Source organism: Phasianus colchicus, chromosome 15 (assembly GCF_987193195.1).
Source record: "Phasianus colchicus chromosome 15, bPhaCol1.hap1.1, whole genome shotgun sequence".
Classification (NCBI taxonomy): domain Eukaryota; kingdom Metazoa; phylum Chordata; class Aves; order Galliformes; family Phasianidae; genus Phasianus; species Phasianus colchicus.
This window is the reverse complement of record NC_143450.1, coordinates 17,615,230-17,629,646: the sequence shown is the minus strand read 5'-3', so window position 1 is coordinate 17,629,646 and position 14,417 is coordinate 17,615,230. Positions and strand designations below refer to the sequence as shown.

The 14,417-nt window shown below is 44.0% G+C and overlaps 2 protein-coding genes across 6 annotated transcripts in view; both read left to right on the top strand.

Annotated features, from left to right (window-relative positions):
* Positions 1-1,255: 1,255 nt before the first annotated feature.
* Positions 1,256-10,825, top strand: ZCCHC10 (zinc finger CCHC-type containing 10). Of its 2 annotated transcripts, none has more exons than XM_031598483.2 (4): positions 1,256-1,423; positions 3,306-3,467; positions 5,854-5,895; positions 9,149-10,825. In XM_031598483.2, exons 1-4 carry the CDS (start codon positions 1,347-1,349, stop codon positions 9,411-9,413), a joined length of 546 nt encoding a protein of 181 aa, XP_031454343.2. In that variant the 5' UTR covers positions 1,256-1,346; the 3' UTR covers positions 9,414-10,825. The 2 variants fall into 2 exon arrangements, with proteins under 2 accessions (XP_031454343.2, XP_090007046.1); XM_090150920.1 differs by lacking the exon at positions 1,256-1,423 and adding an exon at positions 2,239-2,343.
* A 2,782-nt stretch (positions 10,826-13,607) lies between these two features.
* Positions 13,608-14,417, top strand: part of AFF4 (ALF transcription elongation factor 4) — a 49,421-nt gene continuing 48,611 nt past the window's right edge. For 3 of the 4 annotated variants that reach the window (XM_090150917.1, XM_090150914.1, XM_090150915.1), the window contains exon 1: positions 13,609-14,201. The gene's annotated coding sequence lies outside the window, so the exon portion shown is untranslated. Of the gene's footprint in view, positions 14,202-14,417 lie in introns of all 4 variants that reach the window. The other variant, XM_090150918.1, reaches the window with a different exon arrangement.

Here is a 14,417-nt window from a genome sequence, read left to right as displayed (position 1 = left end):
ATCGGTGTGTAATATACTCCAAGATTTTAAGTGATAGTGAAATAAAAAAGGATCAGGAATTCATTATAAAGCATGGATTATTAAAAATAGATCAGTCTTAAAATAGGAAATGCTTCTGTCTGACTTTCTCCATTAAAAATGAGATACATCAAGGTTTCAGTACTGAGGCCAAACTCTGCCATGTTTATAATATACCAGACATTATACACACATTTCAGCTACTACTAACCTACTAAGAATCCATAAGAATACATACATTCGAATAAACATAAAGTATAATGGAATATCTGCTTATTGCCCATTAGCTGCCCCTGTAACAGGGTGCTTCAGGGTGAATACTGAGAACAGCTGGATGGACAGCGCTCCCAGCAGGAGCAATCCCTAGCCAGCATTAAAAAGTGTGTTTTCTTGAAGATTTTTGTAATGACATTTAAGATATTTTAAAACCGATCCCATGAGATAACAGTAGCTTCTGATAAGGCAAACAGATGAAGCCACAGTGCTTCCCTGCGCTCATTGTAAGGGCTGCTGTGCCAGTGCCAGCAGGCAGAGCTGCCCGCAGAGCCCCAGGTGTGCACTGTCAGAATGCTGCTCCTCTTCTGTCCTTTGAGCTCTGCTGTGCCACAGCCTGCGAGGAGGTGATGGAAGCACGAGGAGCTGCTGGCACTGGGCTTAGTGATGTGGAGGAAAGAACGTGCCTTTGGATTCCTACATCTGTGTGAGCTGTGTGTCCTCGCAATCAAGCACAGAACAGGTCGGGTCCATAGGAGCTGTGCCTGCAGTGCCTGCAAGGCCGGTGGTGGTTCAGGGATTACTGAGCCGTGGTTGCACGCTGTGCCTGCAGCAGAAACGAGCCCTTCAGGTACTGAGAAGTTATATTTTGATAGTGTGGGGCAAAGAAAAAAAAAGACCAGCTTAACATTAGCGAGGCAGTAGATCCCTGCAACACCTGAGGAGTGACATGGGTTCACCCTCCCTCTTCTGAAATCCAGCCCTTCCTAGCACTTCTTTGGAGCGTTCATGCTATGACCAAAGAGACATTATGCCCTCCTCCCAACTCGCGACGTACCTCCATGCTGATGTGAAGCTGCAGCAGGCGGCTGCGTTGGCTTATTCGCCTGAACGAGTGAAGGCGAAGCTCCGCGCACGATCAGCGCCCACCGCCTCCAGCGGCGCCACAACTTCCCGCGCATCCCGCCCATCGCTGCCATGGCAACGGCGGGCAGGAGAGACGAGACGGGCCGAGCGGCGCGTCTCCCTGCCGCAGGGCGCCCCCTCTGCCCGCGGGAGGACTTCCTTTCTGTGGCGGCCGCTCCTCCTCCCACGATGGGAAGCGGAGGCCCGGCATGCAGCGCGGCGCGCCTCACTTCCCGGCCGCGAAAATGGCGACTCCCATGCACCGCCTCATCGCTCGGAGACAGGCGTGAGTGCGGCGGCCGGGCCGGGCCGGGCCGGGCCGGGGGAGGCGAGCGAGAGGGAGGAGAGCGGCCGAGGCCTGGTGAACCCCGGCTGTTGGGCGCAGCTCCGCCGTGCGAGGCGCGGGGTGGTGGGCCGGGCTGAGGCCGCGGGGCTCCGTGTGCGGGCGGTGTCGCAGGTCGGAGGTTTGGTCGCGTTCCGGGGCTGTGCGGGACCGTGGAGAGCAGGAACGAGCTGGCGCTGCTCTCGGTAAAAACTTGTTCGGTCTGTCCAGCAGAACTGATTCTTGTTGAATTTCAGAGAGTTGCGGTGATGGAGGGATTTGTGACATCGTTGCTGTCCGTTCCTTTGTCATTGTGTGCCGTAACTTATTTCCTATTTTCGACAGGAAAGTAACTTGGGATTCAAAGCACTTTTGCAATACCTGCTCTTTTAAGTTGTAAGAAGTCACTGCTTGATTCCAATGCTTCTGAAGTCTTCATATGCCTGATAGGTTTATACTGATTTGTGTATCTGCCAGTCTTTGCTTTCAGGCAGAGGCCATCGATCTGTGCTAAATAATTACCTTAATCTTGTGCTTTTCATTAACACGTGTTGGTGTTGGGATGGTATTTATAGCCCTGTTTTTGCTGAGCTCTTTTGATCTGTTTCCTGGCAGTTGCGTTGCCTTTAGGGCTTGATCTTATTTTAGCTTGCATGGGATTCTCTGCCTTAGTCACGTGAGCCTTGTTAAAGCCCTAGAAATATGGAGCTGTGTTACTGCTGCTTTGTACTTCTCTTCCTGTGGAGTCAGGTCTGGCCTGGTTTGTGACATCATCTCTGTTGATGAAGCAGAGAGGCTTTCCTCGTTCTGCTTATGTGCATCTGTGGTGGTAGAGCCAGAAGTCCCAGACAAGACAAAGTAACCATTCTGCAGCCTTGTTTTAGGTGTCCTGACCTTGAAGAATGAGTAATTTCATGTTGAAAACATGATACAAGGGCAGAAATAAGTTACAGCAGTTCTCGTAGAGTTCACTGGCTCTAGAAGTAGTTCATGATATGGCCTTGAGTCAGTCACATGCGTGCTCTGAGTGTCCTTATTTGTAAAGCAGGAGTGTATCTGTGAGAAGATATAAAAGCAGCTGTTCTTTAAAAAAAAATAAAACAGCTTTAGAATCGTGGAGCAAGTGCTAAAATCTGAATACACAATTTTTTCTCAGTTTTCTGCTAAAAGTGATCAAATTTATCTCTAAAAACTGAAATGCAGGTGTAAAATGCCCACTTGTGGTTCTGGTGTTTGGTTGATTTACATTGCAGAAAGTGAATAAGAATCTGATCATTCTTACAATAAACTTTTTGTCAGGCTTTAATAAATAGTAGGGAAATCAGATAAGGTGCAGCTGGGAGCAGCTCTGCTTTACTTGCTCAGATCCTGGCTGCTTTGAGTGAATTTGGAAGTGTTTGGCAGTTGGGTGACAAACACCAGGGTGCAAAACTGAAAAGTGCAAGCCAGACTTCCAGAAGTGTTACAAGTGAGAAAAGAAATTGAGGTGCAAGTGATCACTATACGGACAGCCGGTGTCATAGTTCAGCATTTGCTACTTTAACCAGAAGAAGTCTTAAGCTGAAGCTCTGGAATAGAGGAAAAGCATCTTTCTTCTCCATAAATAGTTGGTATGAGAATAGCTTGGTAAATGCAGTAGCATGTTTGCCAAAGTTCTGTGTGTATTTGATGTTACTGTTCTTGTTCTGATTCAAGCTGTATAAGCTAAAGCACCCATGGACATCAGTCTGCTTTAACAGTAGTGATGTATATTGTGAAGACTATGCTAAGGAAAAATTATATTTTTTCAATAGATAGAACAGATAGACATGGAATCAGTCACTTAAACAATTCTGCATTTTTATAGGGAGGCAAACAAGCAGCACGTAAGATGTCAAAAATGTTTAGAGTTTGGACATTGGACGTATGAATGCACAGGGAAGAGAAAATACCTGCACAGACCTTCAAGGACAGCTCAATTAGCAAAAATTCTGAAAGAAAAAGAAAAGCAACTGCTGCTGCAACAAAGGTAAGACTGTCAGAATGAGAATGTTCAGCTTATTAATGAAGAGGTAATTTGGTGTGAGATGGGAAAGGTGGTGCCCTAGACTGTTTTCTTTTGTCATTGCTTCTGGACTCTGTGATACTACTTCAGTTTTAAAACCACAGTGTGTGCTGTGTGGTGTGTGTACACTCAGATTGCATCTGAGGCAAAAAATAAACTGTGCTAAGTTGAAATTAAAATAGTTGGAGACATTTTTAATGAAATGCTGATTCCTGAGTAGCTCAGTTTCGTATGTTCGTGTACTTGTCCAAGCAGGTTTGTGCGGAGCAAAATATGTTTAGAAGCAGTTCTTTAACTTCTGCTTAGTTTTGTTGTTAGACTGTACTTACAGGTAGCAAAGGTCCACTGTTAAGTACATAATGGCTCAAACAGATGAGTTTGGTTATGGGTGTTCTCAGTGTTCTCAGTTCTGTGTTCCTTGCAGTGTGAAGACCTCCCACTAAGTTGTCTATTGATCCTGAGAACCTGAAAACACGCCTCCTGTCACCACCTCTTGCAGCTCAGTGTTTTGACCATAGGTCATCAGTGCTACCAGGATGTGAGTTATGAAAGAGCTCTGTTATCTTGCTAAGAAGAGAATAGGTGGTGACCTCTGTCAGAGCGATCTGATTTGAGCTCATTGGCTGTTTCAGCTGAGACAGGAACGTAAATTGGAGTGCTGAAATACTGACTGAACTGCAAGTTGTCTTGTGTTAAGAGTGCTATAAAATGTTTGATTTTGAAATAAATTCTGATCCAGTGAGTAACCATGAAACAATTTTAATCCTCTAGTAGCATAGATAAGCACTCCTAGAGCCTAAGTGCTTAGTTTCTAGAACTTGCTTCCTTTCGAGGCGTTTTGGAGGACTACTGCCACTTTGAACTGAAACCAGAATGCTGCAGTTTTATTTATGGCTCTGCAAACACAGTGTGGTGCCTCGAGGAAAATAACCAAGTGTAGTGAAGCAGCTTTGTTTGATCTGCAGGGGATCAACCGCTCTCAGTTGTGTATTTCATAGAGAAACAAACTCCCGGATTTATGTGAGTGTTAAAGCTCAGAGGGTGGCATAGAGCTGTGGCACTGCAGCCTGGCTCAGTCACAGGCCTTCCTAAAGGTGCTTCAGAGTGTAACTGTGTGCTCACAGTGGCTCTGGTACCTGGCTGCCTGTCGTAGGGTTCTACAGCCTTCATAATGGGAATGTTAATAACATGCAGAGATATAGGAGAGATTCAAACTTGGTTCAGAGTTTGGAGTTTAATGAATTATTCTCTTGTGTACAGGATTTTGTGAGGGTGTGGAAAACTCCTCTGTGTAATAATTGTGATATTTTCATAATGGTTGTATGAAAATACAAATGTGCAAAATTTCATTTTGCCAGCATGCAAATGGCACTGAGTACTTCTATTAAAATAACGTAGCTTATGCTTAATGTTTTCTTGTTCCAACCTTTTCTGGAGTTTTTCTCAACAAATACTGCTCTCTGATTTCTAAATGTAAAGTATTAGCAGCTCTTCCAATTTATGTGCTTTCTGTTCTGTGTACTTAAGATGGCTTTCCATAATAATTTCAGCTGAGGAAAAGGTATCCTTCTTTGTGAAAGAACATCCAACCTCTTTATGTATCAGAGGTGCATTAAGTGCCTTGTAAATACGTGATGAGGAATGACTTTAATCAGTTTAATTCAATTCCAGGCTAAGTTATATGCTGTATTCTGATAATCAATTGTGAAAAGGGTGCATCTGGTAAATTTAACTGAAATATTTGGGGAGGGGAGGGGGGAGCAAGAAATCTGAAATTGATGACAGGTGTAAACCTCTTAAGATAGTTTGTTAAAAGAGACTTCGTTCTGTGGTATTTACTACTAAAACCTTCTGTGAGTGTATGAATATATGGGAATATGAAGGACAAGTTGCTGGTAGGGTCAATATAAATAAATTGTTCTGTGCCTTTTGTGCCTGTGAGAAATGTGATGAAAGCTGCAGACTAATTTCATCTTCTAATCCTTTGTTTCAATCAATTCAGTTATTGTGAAATGTGGGTGCACAGGACTTCTCTGTATCCTTATCCCCTCTGCTTTTCCTATCCCAAGATGTTGTCTGTATAGAACAAAGAAAAAAGGAAAGAATAAAGCATACTTACCACGGAAAATTAGAGATTAATTGCTTTTTATTTTTTTTCCTGTCCTGGATTTGTAGATATTCCTTCTAGTTTGAAAAATGATTGACAATGCATATTGAATGAGTTTTGGGCAGCACAACTCTCTGCCAGTGGGATACCAGTTTATTGATATTGAACTCAGCTCCACTGTGCTGCTAAATATTTCCTTTTCCTATGCATTAATTAAAGGCATTGTTTTTCCCCTCTAATTAGCACTGGAGAAAGTACTGCAGAAAGGAAGACCAAGAAAAAAAGGTATGTGGGTAATGATGGCAAGATGTGCAGCTATTTCAGTGTGTGATCTTGTACTTGGATGTTGCAGCAGGCAATTTGAAGGGGTGTATATAGAAACTGAAAGGCAAAATTGTGAATGCTGACTTTGACGCTGCTGCTTTTAGCCTCTTTACAGATGTTTGTATAGCAGATATTTGGGCGAATTTCTACACTTCCCTGTCCAAAAACTCTCCAACTCTTTGTCTTCTGTTGTTTTTTTGTTTCTTTCTTTTTTATACTGATTCTTTTATCTCTTTGTGATTTTGCTTTAGTAGAAATCTTCCTTTTTTGCCTCAAAGTTCATCAGGTAGTTAAATGTGCAAGAGGTAGCATACTGTTTGTAGTCTGTACTTGTTCCACCTATCTGTCTTGCTCTTCTTCTTGTTTTTGCATCCCCTTTTCTTAACAGCTGTCTCTCTGAAGCTTTGTTTAGAGAATAAGTATCTTGAAAATAATAATAATAAAAAATCTGGGAGCTAAATATTCTGTTCCCACCCCACCTCCCATTCCTTTTCACTCCTGGAAAAGAAATAGTAATTTAAGCCAAAAATTCTTAGGACATTCTTCCTCCTTTAAATCTGTAATAATGCTAGCTTGGGAATCCACTTCAATCTCTGTTAGCAGAACCCTTTCAGGAGCAGCTTGAGCCCTGGCTGTAGTGCTCCTGCTGAGCATTAGTTTTGACACATGGGGTGTGTCTCTACGATAATCACCTTGTTGTCTCTTTGCATTTAGTAGACTGTCCTCTGCCTCTAAATCTGATCTTAAAAACAATTTCAGGAGGTTTTTGAGAAAAAGCCTTTTGTTTTGTGTGCCAGTTGTTCACAGCAGTTTTTAAAAATGTGCCTTTATATGAAGCTGTTGTTATATCTGGCTTTATAAGAATACTTGATAGCAGAACTGAGATGATGATCAGGATTACTGAGGTACTCTTTATCAGTAATGTCCATTTACTGTTGGAATTACCTGGAAATGGTGAGGTCATAAGTCCAACTGATTTCTAAACAATGGAGTTTGTAATTCTTCCTTCCTCGGCTTTCTCGTGTGCTGCAGTCCTGTATTTGGCATTCTGTATTTCAGAGGATTTGAGCCCTGAACTGCTGCCAGATTTAAAAAAGAGCAGAAGGATTTGTGGTAGGAAGTTGTTCAGCCATTTCTTTCCCCTAAAACTTCTGTACTCTTCAAATTGGTATCCTGTTTTTATGCAAGTATGGAATCCAGCAATATAAATTCCTTTTGAGATAATGTGGGATTTATGTCTCTTTGCTGTGATCCAGGAAAAATTAAATGCAGAAAACTCAGCAAAGCATTATCATGCAGGTTCCAGATTAAAAAACAAACAAACAAACAAAAAAGCCAAAGTTTTGGGTTCTGGCAGAGAACACAAACCTTTTACATAGTGTGTGTTTGTTTTGATAGCAGCAGTAACCTACAGGCTTAACCAGAAAAGCAGGAATGGGCAAAACTGCTGTTGTACAATGCTGTAACCTTAGGTGGCACAGAGTTGGCTTCTGTGTTGGCTTCATCATTGCTGTGTGGCATCCTTCATTTGTTAATTGAAAGCCCCCTTCATGGAGGGCTTTTTTTATGAATCACATACAATTCTAACTATCTAAAGGGTAAAATTGTGTCCTAATTCACTCGTTCCTTCAGGCCACGCAGCACATAAACATCCAGGTAATTGTGCTCAACGTTGTAGATCTGATTTAAGTAGCATGTTAAAATCACTGGAGGTTGTTGGGTGATTTAGATGGAGTTAGAAAGGATAAAGTCTGAGAAGAACGATAGCATACATTACAAAATGCAACAGTTGTTCCATGATTTGTGAATGGAAACTCACAAGTTTATTAACACTTGTGAGCTTGTTGTGAGGTGAATTAATGCTTATCTGCTGGAGAGATGTTGTGCTTTTCCAGTGGTGTACCCATAAATCTGGAATCTACCAATCGTTAGCATCGAGGATGTCACATTACCTCATTAGGACAAGGTGAAATAGGTGAATTTTACTTGATCCCATGACCATCTTCCTTCTGTAACTATCGGCGGGCCACATATTGCATCATCTGCAAACAAGTATCTGCTTGCTGCTTTTCTCGTAGATGTGGCTATTGTTTCCTCTAGGTGGAATATGAAGTGTTTCATCTGATGTTTCTACTGAAGGTCCAAGAACTGCTTCTATGTATTCTTTGGTGTGAAAGATGACTGGGGCAGGGCAAAGATCAAAGTCACTGTTTGGGGCATCCTTTGTCAGATTCTTACCCATATAAATGGGTCTCAAATTCAGTGAAGCTGTTTAGATAGGAACAGTTTGCACAGAAAATGCCAGATGTCAGTTTAAAATAGTCCCTTTTTCTCTCATTTTGAGACTAGTTTTACATCAGCAAAAGTCTATATTTAACCAGACCTTACGGATTTTTTTAATAAACAGCCATTATATCTGCACAGAGGGAGAGAGATAAGAGATGGCAGATGCATTACAAAAACTTCAGTGGTTCATTTATGTTACGTTAAAGACCTTGATCTTGAGAACAGCTGTCTTGCTGAAAGGGCTAGAAATGGAGGGAGAACAAATGAAGTTGCAGAGCATACACAAACTCACTTTCCAATGTTCCTAATGTCTTTATCCTGGACTGTTTCCACACCTTCTCTCCTACCCTGAAAACATAAGCACTATGTAATTGCAGAACGTTTGGCTCCTTTTGCCAGGAGTAATCTAGGAACAGTTTCCATTGAGCACAATTCTAACATTTGTGAAATCACTGATGAAATTTCCACCAACACTTACATAGCCAAAATTTCACTTGTTATTACAGTTCTAGGCATCCAGTCTTTGTTAATTTCTGCCTGAAACTTTAGCAGTACAGCACATTCATGCTTTTTCTGCAACTTTGTTCTTGTGTTGAGGTAGGCCAATGAAGTCACAAGATGTTCCTAAGAGCCTTGCCAACTTTCAAACTTACCTTTTTTCCCTATAGTCCTGCACTCACTTTGATGCTTTATGGGCCAACTTACTTCACATGCATGGTGTCATTCTGCTGTTGCTCAAATAGCCAAAGTTTGTTCTTTCAGAATAAAGTCAGGAGCTGGGAGGAGGATAAGGAGGGAGGGAAGATTCTTAAATTGTCAGGCCTGGAAATGTTCAGACCAATTAATTGATCTTTGGATTACAACAGAGTATAAAGGGCACTCTCTCTGTAGCAGAATGGTTCTCATCTGTGTGTTTGTTTTCTTTCAGATCTAAAAGTGTAACAAGTTCCAGCAGCAGCAGCAGTGACAGTTCAGCTAGTGATTCCTCATCTGACAGTGATGATTCTTCTACCTCTTCTTCTTCTGATAGTGACAGTGATGAGAGCTCCTCCACATCCTCATCTTCTCGATCCTCGAGTAGTACTTCCTCATCTTCGGAGTTTGAATCAGATTCCAGTTCCTCCAGCAGTAGCAGTAGCAGCACAGACAGTAGTTCTGATGATGAGCCACCAAAGAAAAAGAAGAAGAAATAATGTGTTACAGGGAAGAACTGTTTCTGAGTGAATTATAACATTCTTCAAAGAGGTTTTGAGCACATGGTTGCCAAACAATTTAACTGGTCAACATTTCTACTGCTAAAACTTTCTGAATGTTCTGTGTCGTTCATAGGACATGAAAGGTATTAAATGGCACGTGAAACTTACTGAAAGAGTATTTTTGAGGTTTATCATTTTATGGGAAATCCTACTTTTTTAGTTTAAAAGTCTATCATCAGATTTGTTTATATGAGCTAAGGCCCAGTAACCTGGATGTTTACATGCTGGAAAGCAAAATCTTTTTATTGCAGATCACGCTCTACATCATATACTACTAGTCTGTTTATGGCAACTTCTCTTACATTTAGAAAATCCTCTAACCTATTAGAAGCAAAAGCTTCACACTGCTGCCTGCAGTGCACTGTCATTGTTGAAATGGAATGCACAGTTGCACACAGGACCTTCCATCTCACTGTTAACAAATATATGCTGCTGAGCTTTTTTCTGGTGGCTTTTCCCGATGCTTCCAGGTTGAGTCTTACTTGCAACATAAAACTTTCAATAGTGTTTATTTGTTAATGATGAATATACTACTTGTACTGTACAGAGGCTTTGCCTGTTTCCACAGTTCATGTATTTGTAGTGCTTTTCAGAGACAGTCTCTTGCAGCAATGTCTGTGTAAGAAAGAGGAGCAGTGCAGGATGGAAGGATTGACTGATGCTGCTTAGGAGTTTCATCTTTGTGCCTTTTTTTGTAAATCACTTGTATCCTTTTGAAAGAAGGGCTTGAATAGGTGTGTTTCAGAACTATTAGCTTTCAATATAGAATAGTCAGTAAAAATGGTAGTAACAAACAAAAATGGCACTATTTTTAGGAGAAAGGAAAGCTATTTTCACTGAATGTTCAGTGAGAAGAAGAGTTGTCTTTAAATGGAATTCCCAAAGGAGAGAGTTTCCCTTTTGATATTTTTGCAAAAAAAAAAAAAGTTGTGTAATGTGAGACTGTCAGTCTGTGTTGTTGGGCACGTGGTGACTGGCATTATGGTCTGCAGTATGATCAGTCCATCATTTCTGTGAGTGCATATGTCTCTGTGAGAATCTGGAATGGGAGATGCAAATTGATGCAAAGAAAAATCCCAAGTATACTGCAGAACAATTACTGCTGGTTACATATTGAAACTTCTGTGTTCTTTTGGTGGATTTGGGCAGTTGGCATTTGTATTCTAATTTGGGATGTTGTCTCCTGGATTTCTTATTGTTGGAGTTCCCTTTTTTTTGGGAGGGGACATCACACGTGGAAGAATTCTTAAATATCTTGATTTAGGTAAAAGATAGTTACTATTTTTTATATTTTTATGGGAAATGCAGTGTGTAGTATTACTTTTGAATAAACTGTGCTTATATTTAAATGTTTGAAAATATATATGTTGTGTGTTTTAGTTTGTAATCATTACTGTGTTTTGCAGAATGCTGCAGACTTGTAAATAAAATTAACAGAAAATTGTTTGAAGTCCTCCTTAGTGAATGTACTATTTAATGGGAAAAAGTTAATAAATTATTAAACAGTGCTTTCTAAGTTTATGCTTAATGGCAATCAAAATGTAAGTGATACAGTAGTAAAGTGTGGAAGAGATGGTGGTGGTAGGGAGAAGGCATTTGGAGAGTTGTATTCTTAGAGATGACCCTAATCCCAGCCCTGTGACAGCTTTGGCAAACTGTGACGACTGAAGCAGGTTGTTGGGAAGCTTGCAGCCCTGACTTCCATTATAGGGGCACAGCAGGGGACTGCTGGAAGAGGACATGATGCCCATTTCGTGCTCTTGCTTTGGGTGGCGTGGAGGAGCTGAGTGGCAGTAGCAGCAGCGTGGATGTGAAGGAAGACTGTGATGAGGAACGGCAGTTAATTAGGAGGGAGGGACAAGGGATCAAGTCTCAATTATCTTTGCTGCCCTATTAAGATCGTGTTGTATGTTTGTTTCTGTAATGCTGCTAGTATTTGTGTAGGTGGTTCATCAGAAGTGTATTGATATTCCTCATCAACTCATTTCTGCCAAACAGCTTGCTAAATGCTAAAGCAAGTCACTAAGTTCAGGGGGTTGGTCTCTTCGTACTTTTATTTACAGTGTCTGCAGCCAGCTGAATTGGGTCCATTCACCAAAGCAAAAGGAAATCCTTGTGTATGTTATGTTCTGTTAGCAGGAGGTATGAAAAGGTAATGTAATTACAGATAACATCAAGGAAACCTTAATTTCTAGTCCATCGTTGGGTGGGGAGAATGAGGTGTCTTACTGCTTTGACTGCATATCAAATACTGCCTAGAGCTGATAAAGTCCCAGACCAGCCATAAAGCTATCTACTCTCACATTGGGTATTTACTTTTAAGTACAATGTCTTATTTTTGTGAGTTTATGTTTATGTATCTTGTTTTACAGATTAAAACCCACCAGCATATGAAGAGCCTTCCTTACCAGTTCACCTTTCAACACACTGCATCCTGATACCTTGTCACAAGATGCTTCAATTCCAGTTCTTTTTGACAGGTATTTCATTAATTACCATCTTTCAGAGCTCTAGGTTAAGTACAGAAAGGCATTAATTGAAAGAAAACAAAGCAACTCTCCATTCTCTGAAATTATTTACTGAGCACGTATATTTTTACACGGGAGTTGTGTATCTTGGAACAGGTTCAATTTAATCCTTCCTATTTCAAGCAAAGCTGCCATCGCTAATTGAAGTGAAGCAATTGATGCAGTCTGGTAGAAAAACAGTCTCAGGAAAAGGCATTGCATTTCAAGGAAAAACACTGCTGAGTGATAGGAGAGCAAGAGAAGGGGGAAACCTGATATTCTAGTGTAAAGCTGCTGAGTGGATTTGCTTTATACAGAAATCATTCCACATACCTGAGCCTCATGGATGTTTTATGAAGTCACATTTATCCAAGATGTGTCTCTAACCAGATACTGAGATAGGAGTGGTATCAGGCAGATTTTCACAGCTTAATTTTGTTCAAGATGTGTTTAAAAAAAAAAAGTGCGTGGGGGGAGAGGCGTTAGGAATAATACAAAACGTAACACAGAATATCAGCTTGAGAAGTGATACCCCAAAAATGTCACTGTCAAAATATAACTTTAAAGACATTATTGAGACGTAACAGGAATAAAGCACTTTGATTACTTGCTGCTCCTCTATTTAAAGTGCAGTGTTACTTTCTCAGAGAAGCTGCCTGTGCCCTCCCCACCTCCATAAAATAGGGAAGCTGTTTGCATTTAACTTTGCGACAGGGCAGAGTTCATCCTCATATCATCATATTTTGTAGTAATGTTGGTAATATCTTGGTTTCATAACTGAGCTCACATTTAACTGCCAGTAACAACAGTTGATGTATTTCAGACGGCGCCAGGCTTAGCTCTATTGGATGTTTTCACAGCGTCTTTACAAGAAGGTTCCCTGCAGTCAGAGCCTCCATTTGGATGCGGCGCTCAGGGCTGTGATTCAGCAGAGGTTGTTAGAGTTGGGGCAGTATGGTCAGCTTGTGGTTGGACCTGATGATCTGAGGGTCTCTTCCAACCTGAGCAATTCTATGATTCTGTTTAAATGCAAATGCTGGAGTTTAAATTACACTTGTGCAAGAATTTTTTTTTTTCTTTTACAATTCTGCTCCATTTTATTCGCACACTTTAACGTCTATTTTTTAGTATGAGCACGAAGTAGAACTGCGTTCCACTGCACTGCAGAGCTGGTTTGTGGAAGAAGACAGTTCTATGTATTTATTTTTGTTTTACATGGGAACTTTTACATAGTTGAAACTTGCAGGCTTTTCCCCAATCACCGACTTCGGAAATTCTATTATTGCAAAAGCTCTCCCATGTGGAGGAGCCGTTCCTCGGGCGAATCCGCCTCCCGCGGTGGTGGCTGCGCTCCGCCCGTTATTTCGGCTCAGAGCCGCGCTCCGTACCGCCGTGCTGTGGCGGCCAGAGCCCGACCCGGCAGCCGCGCGGCGCTGGCCGAGGCTGGGGAGAATTGGGCTGCGCCCCGCCTTGCGGGAATCCGGTCTGGGGCTGAGATCTGCCCGGCGGTAACGGTGCGACGCGGCCGGGACGAAGGCGCGCTCCCAGCTGTGACGTGGAGGCGACGTCAGGACGTGCGGCGCCGCGCAGCTCGCGGCACGGCCCGGGGGGCGGCGCTGAGGGCGGGGCGGAGCCTCGCGATGACGTGCAGTGCAAACGAATCCCGTAAGCGGGGCTTCATTCCCGCTCCCGGGGTGCGGCGCGGCCCGTGACGTCACGTGACGCGGCGTGACACGACGTGACGTAACGTCGCCCGGCGTGGTCACGTGGCCGCGGAGTCTCTTCTCCCCCTCCAAACCGTCGGCGGGTCACGTGAGCGGCGCGGGGCTGCGGCGGCGCGGGGGCTGCCGGGAAGCGCGAGTGCCCGGCTGCGGGAGGAGCCGCGGCCCGGCAGGACGGGCGCAGGGCGGGCGGCAGCCGGAGCCGGGCCCAGGGCCGCCCGAGCCGACGTCGTCAGCCCACCCCGACCTCGTCTCGCCGCCAGCCCGGCCCCGGACCCCGCGATGGAGCGGCGGGAGCCCTGGGGAGCCGCCGTCGCCTCCCGCCTGTGAGCCTCTCCTCCCGCCCCGGGCCTCGTCCCGCGCCGGCGGCCGGGCCTGCCCTCCGCTCCCTCGGGGCTCCTCGCACCCCTCCTCCTCTTCTTCCTCCTCCTCTCCGCCCGGCGGGCCGGTGGCGGCAGCCAGGAAATGGTCCGGGCCTAGCGGAGCGGCGAACGGAGGTGAGATGCGGCCGGGGGTGGGGACGCGCCGGGCCGGCAGCGCCTCCCGCGGGGATCGGAGCCGCGGCGGGGCGGGCCGGGATCCCGGCAGCGGCCCTGCGCCCCGGGCGGCCCCTGCCCGGCGCTGCCCTCCTCCCGGCCCCGCCGCCCCCGTTTGTGCCCGTCGCGGGCAGCGCCGGCCCCTCCGGCACCGGGCGGGCGGGCACCGTGGGGCTG

Coding starts and splice junctions, on each gene's coding strand:
- ZCCHC10 (XM_031598483.2), top strand. CDS start 1,347: ATGCAGCGCGGCGCGCCTCACTTCCCGGCCGCGAAAATGGCGACTCCC. Junction 1,424..3,305: donor CTCATCGCTCGGAGACAGGC/GTGAGTGCGGCG, acceptor GCATTTTTATAG/GGAGGCAAACAAGCAGCACG. Junction 5,896..9,148: donor AGGAAGACCAAGAAAAAAAG/GTATGTGGGTAA, acceptor GTTTTCTTTCAG/ATCTAAAAGTGTAACAAGTT.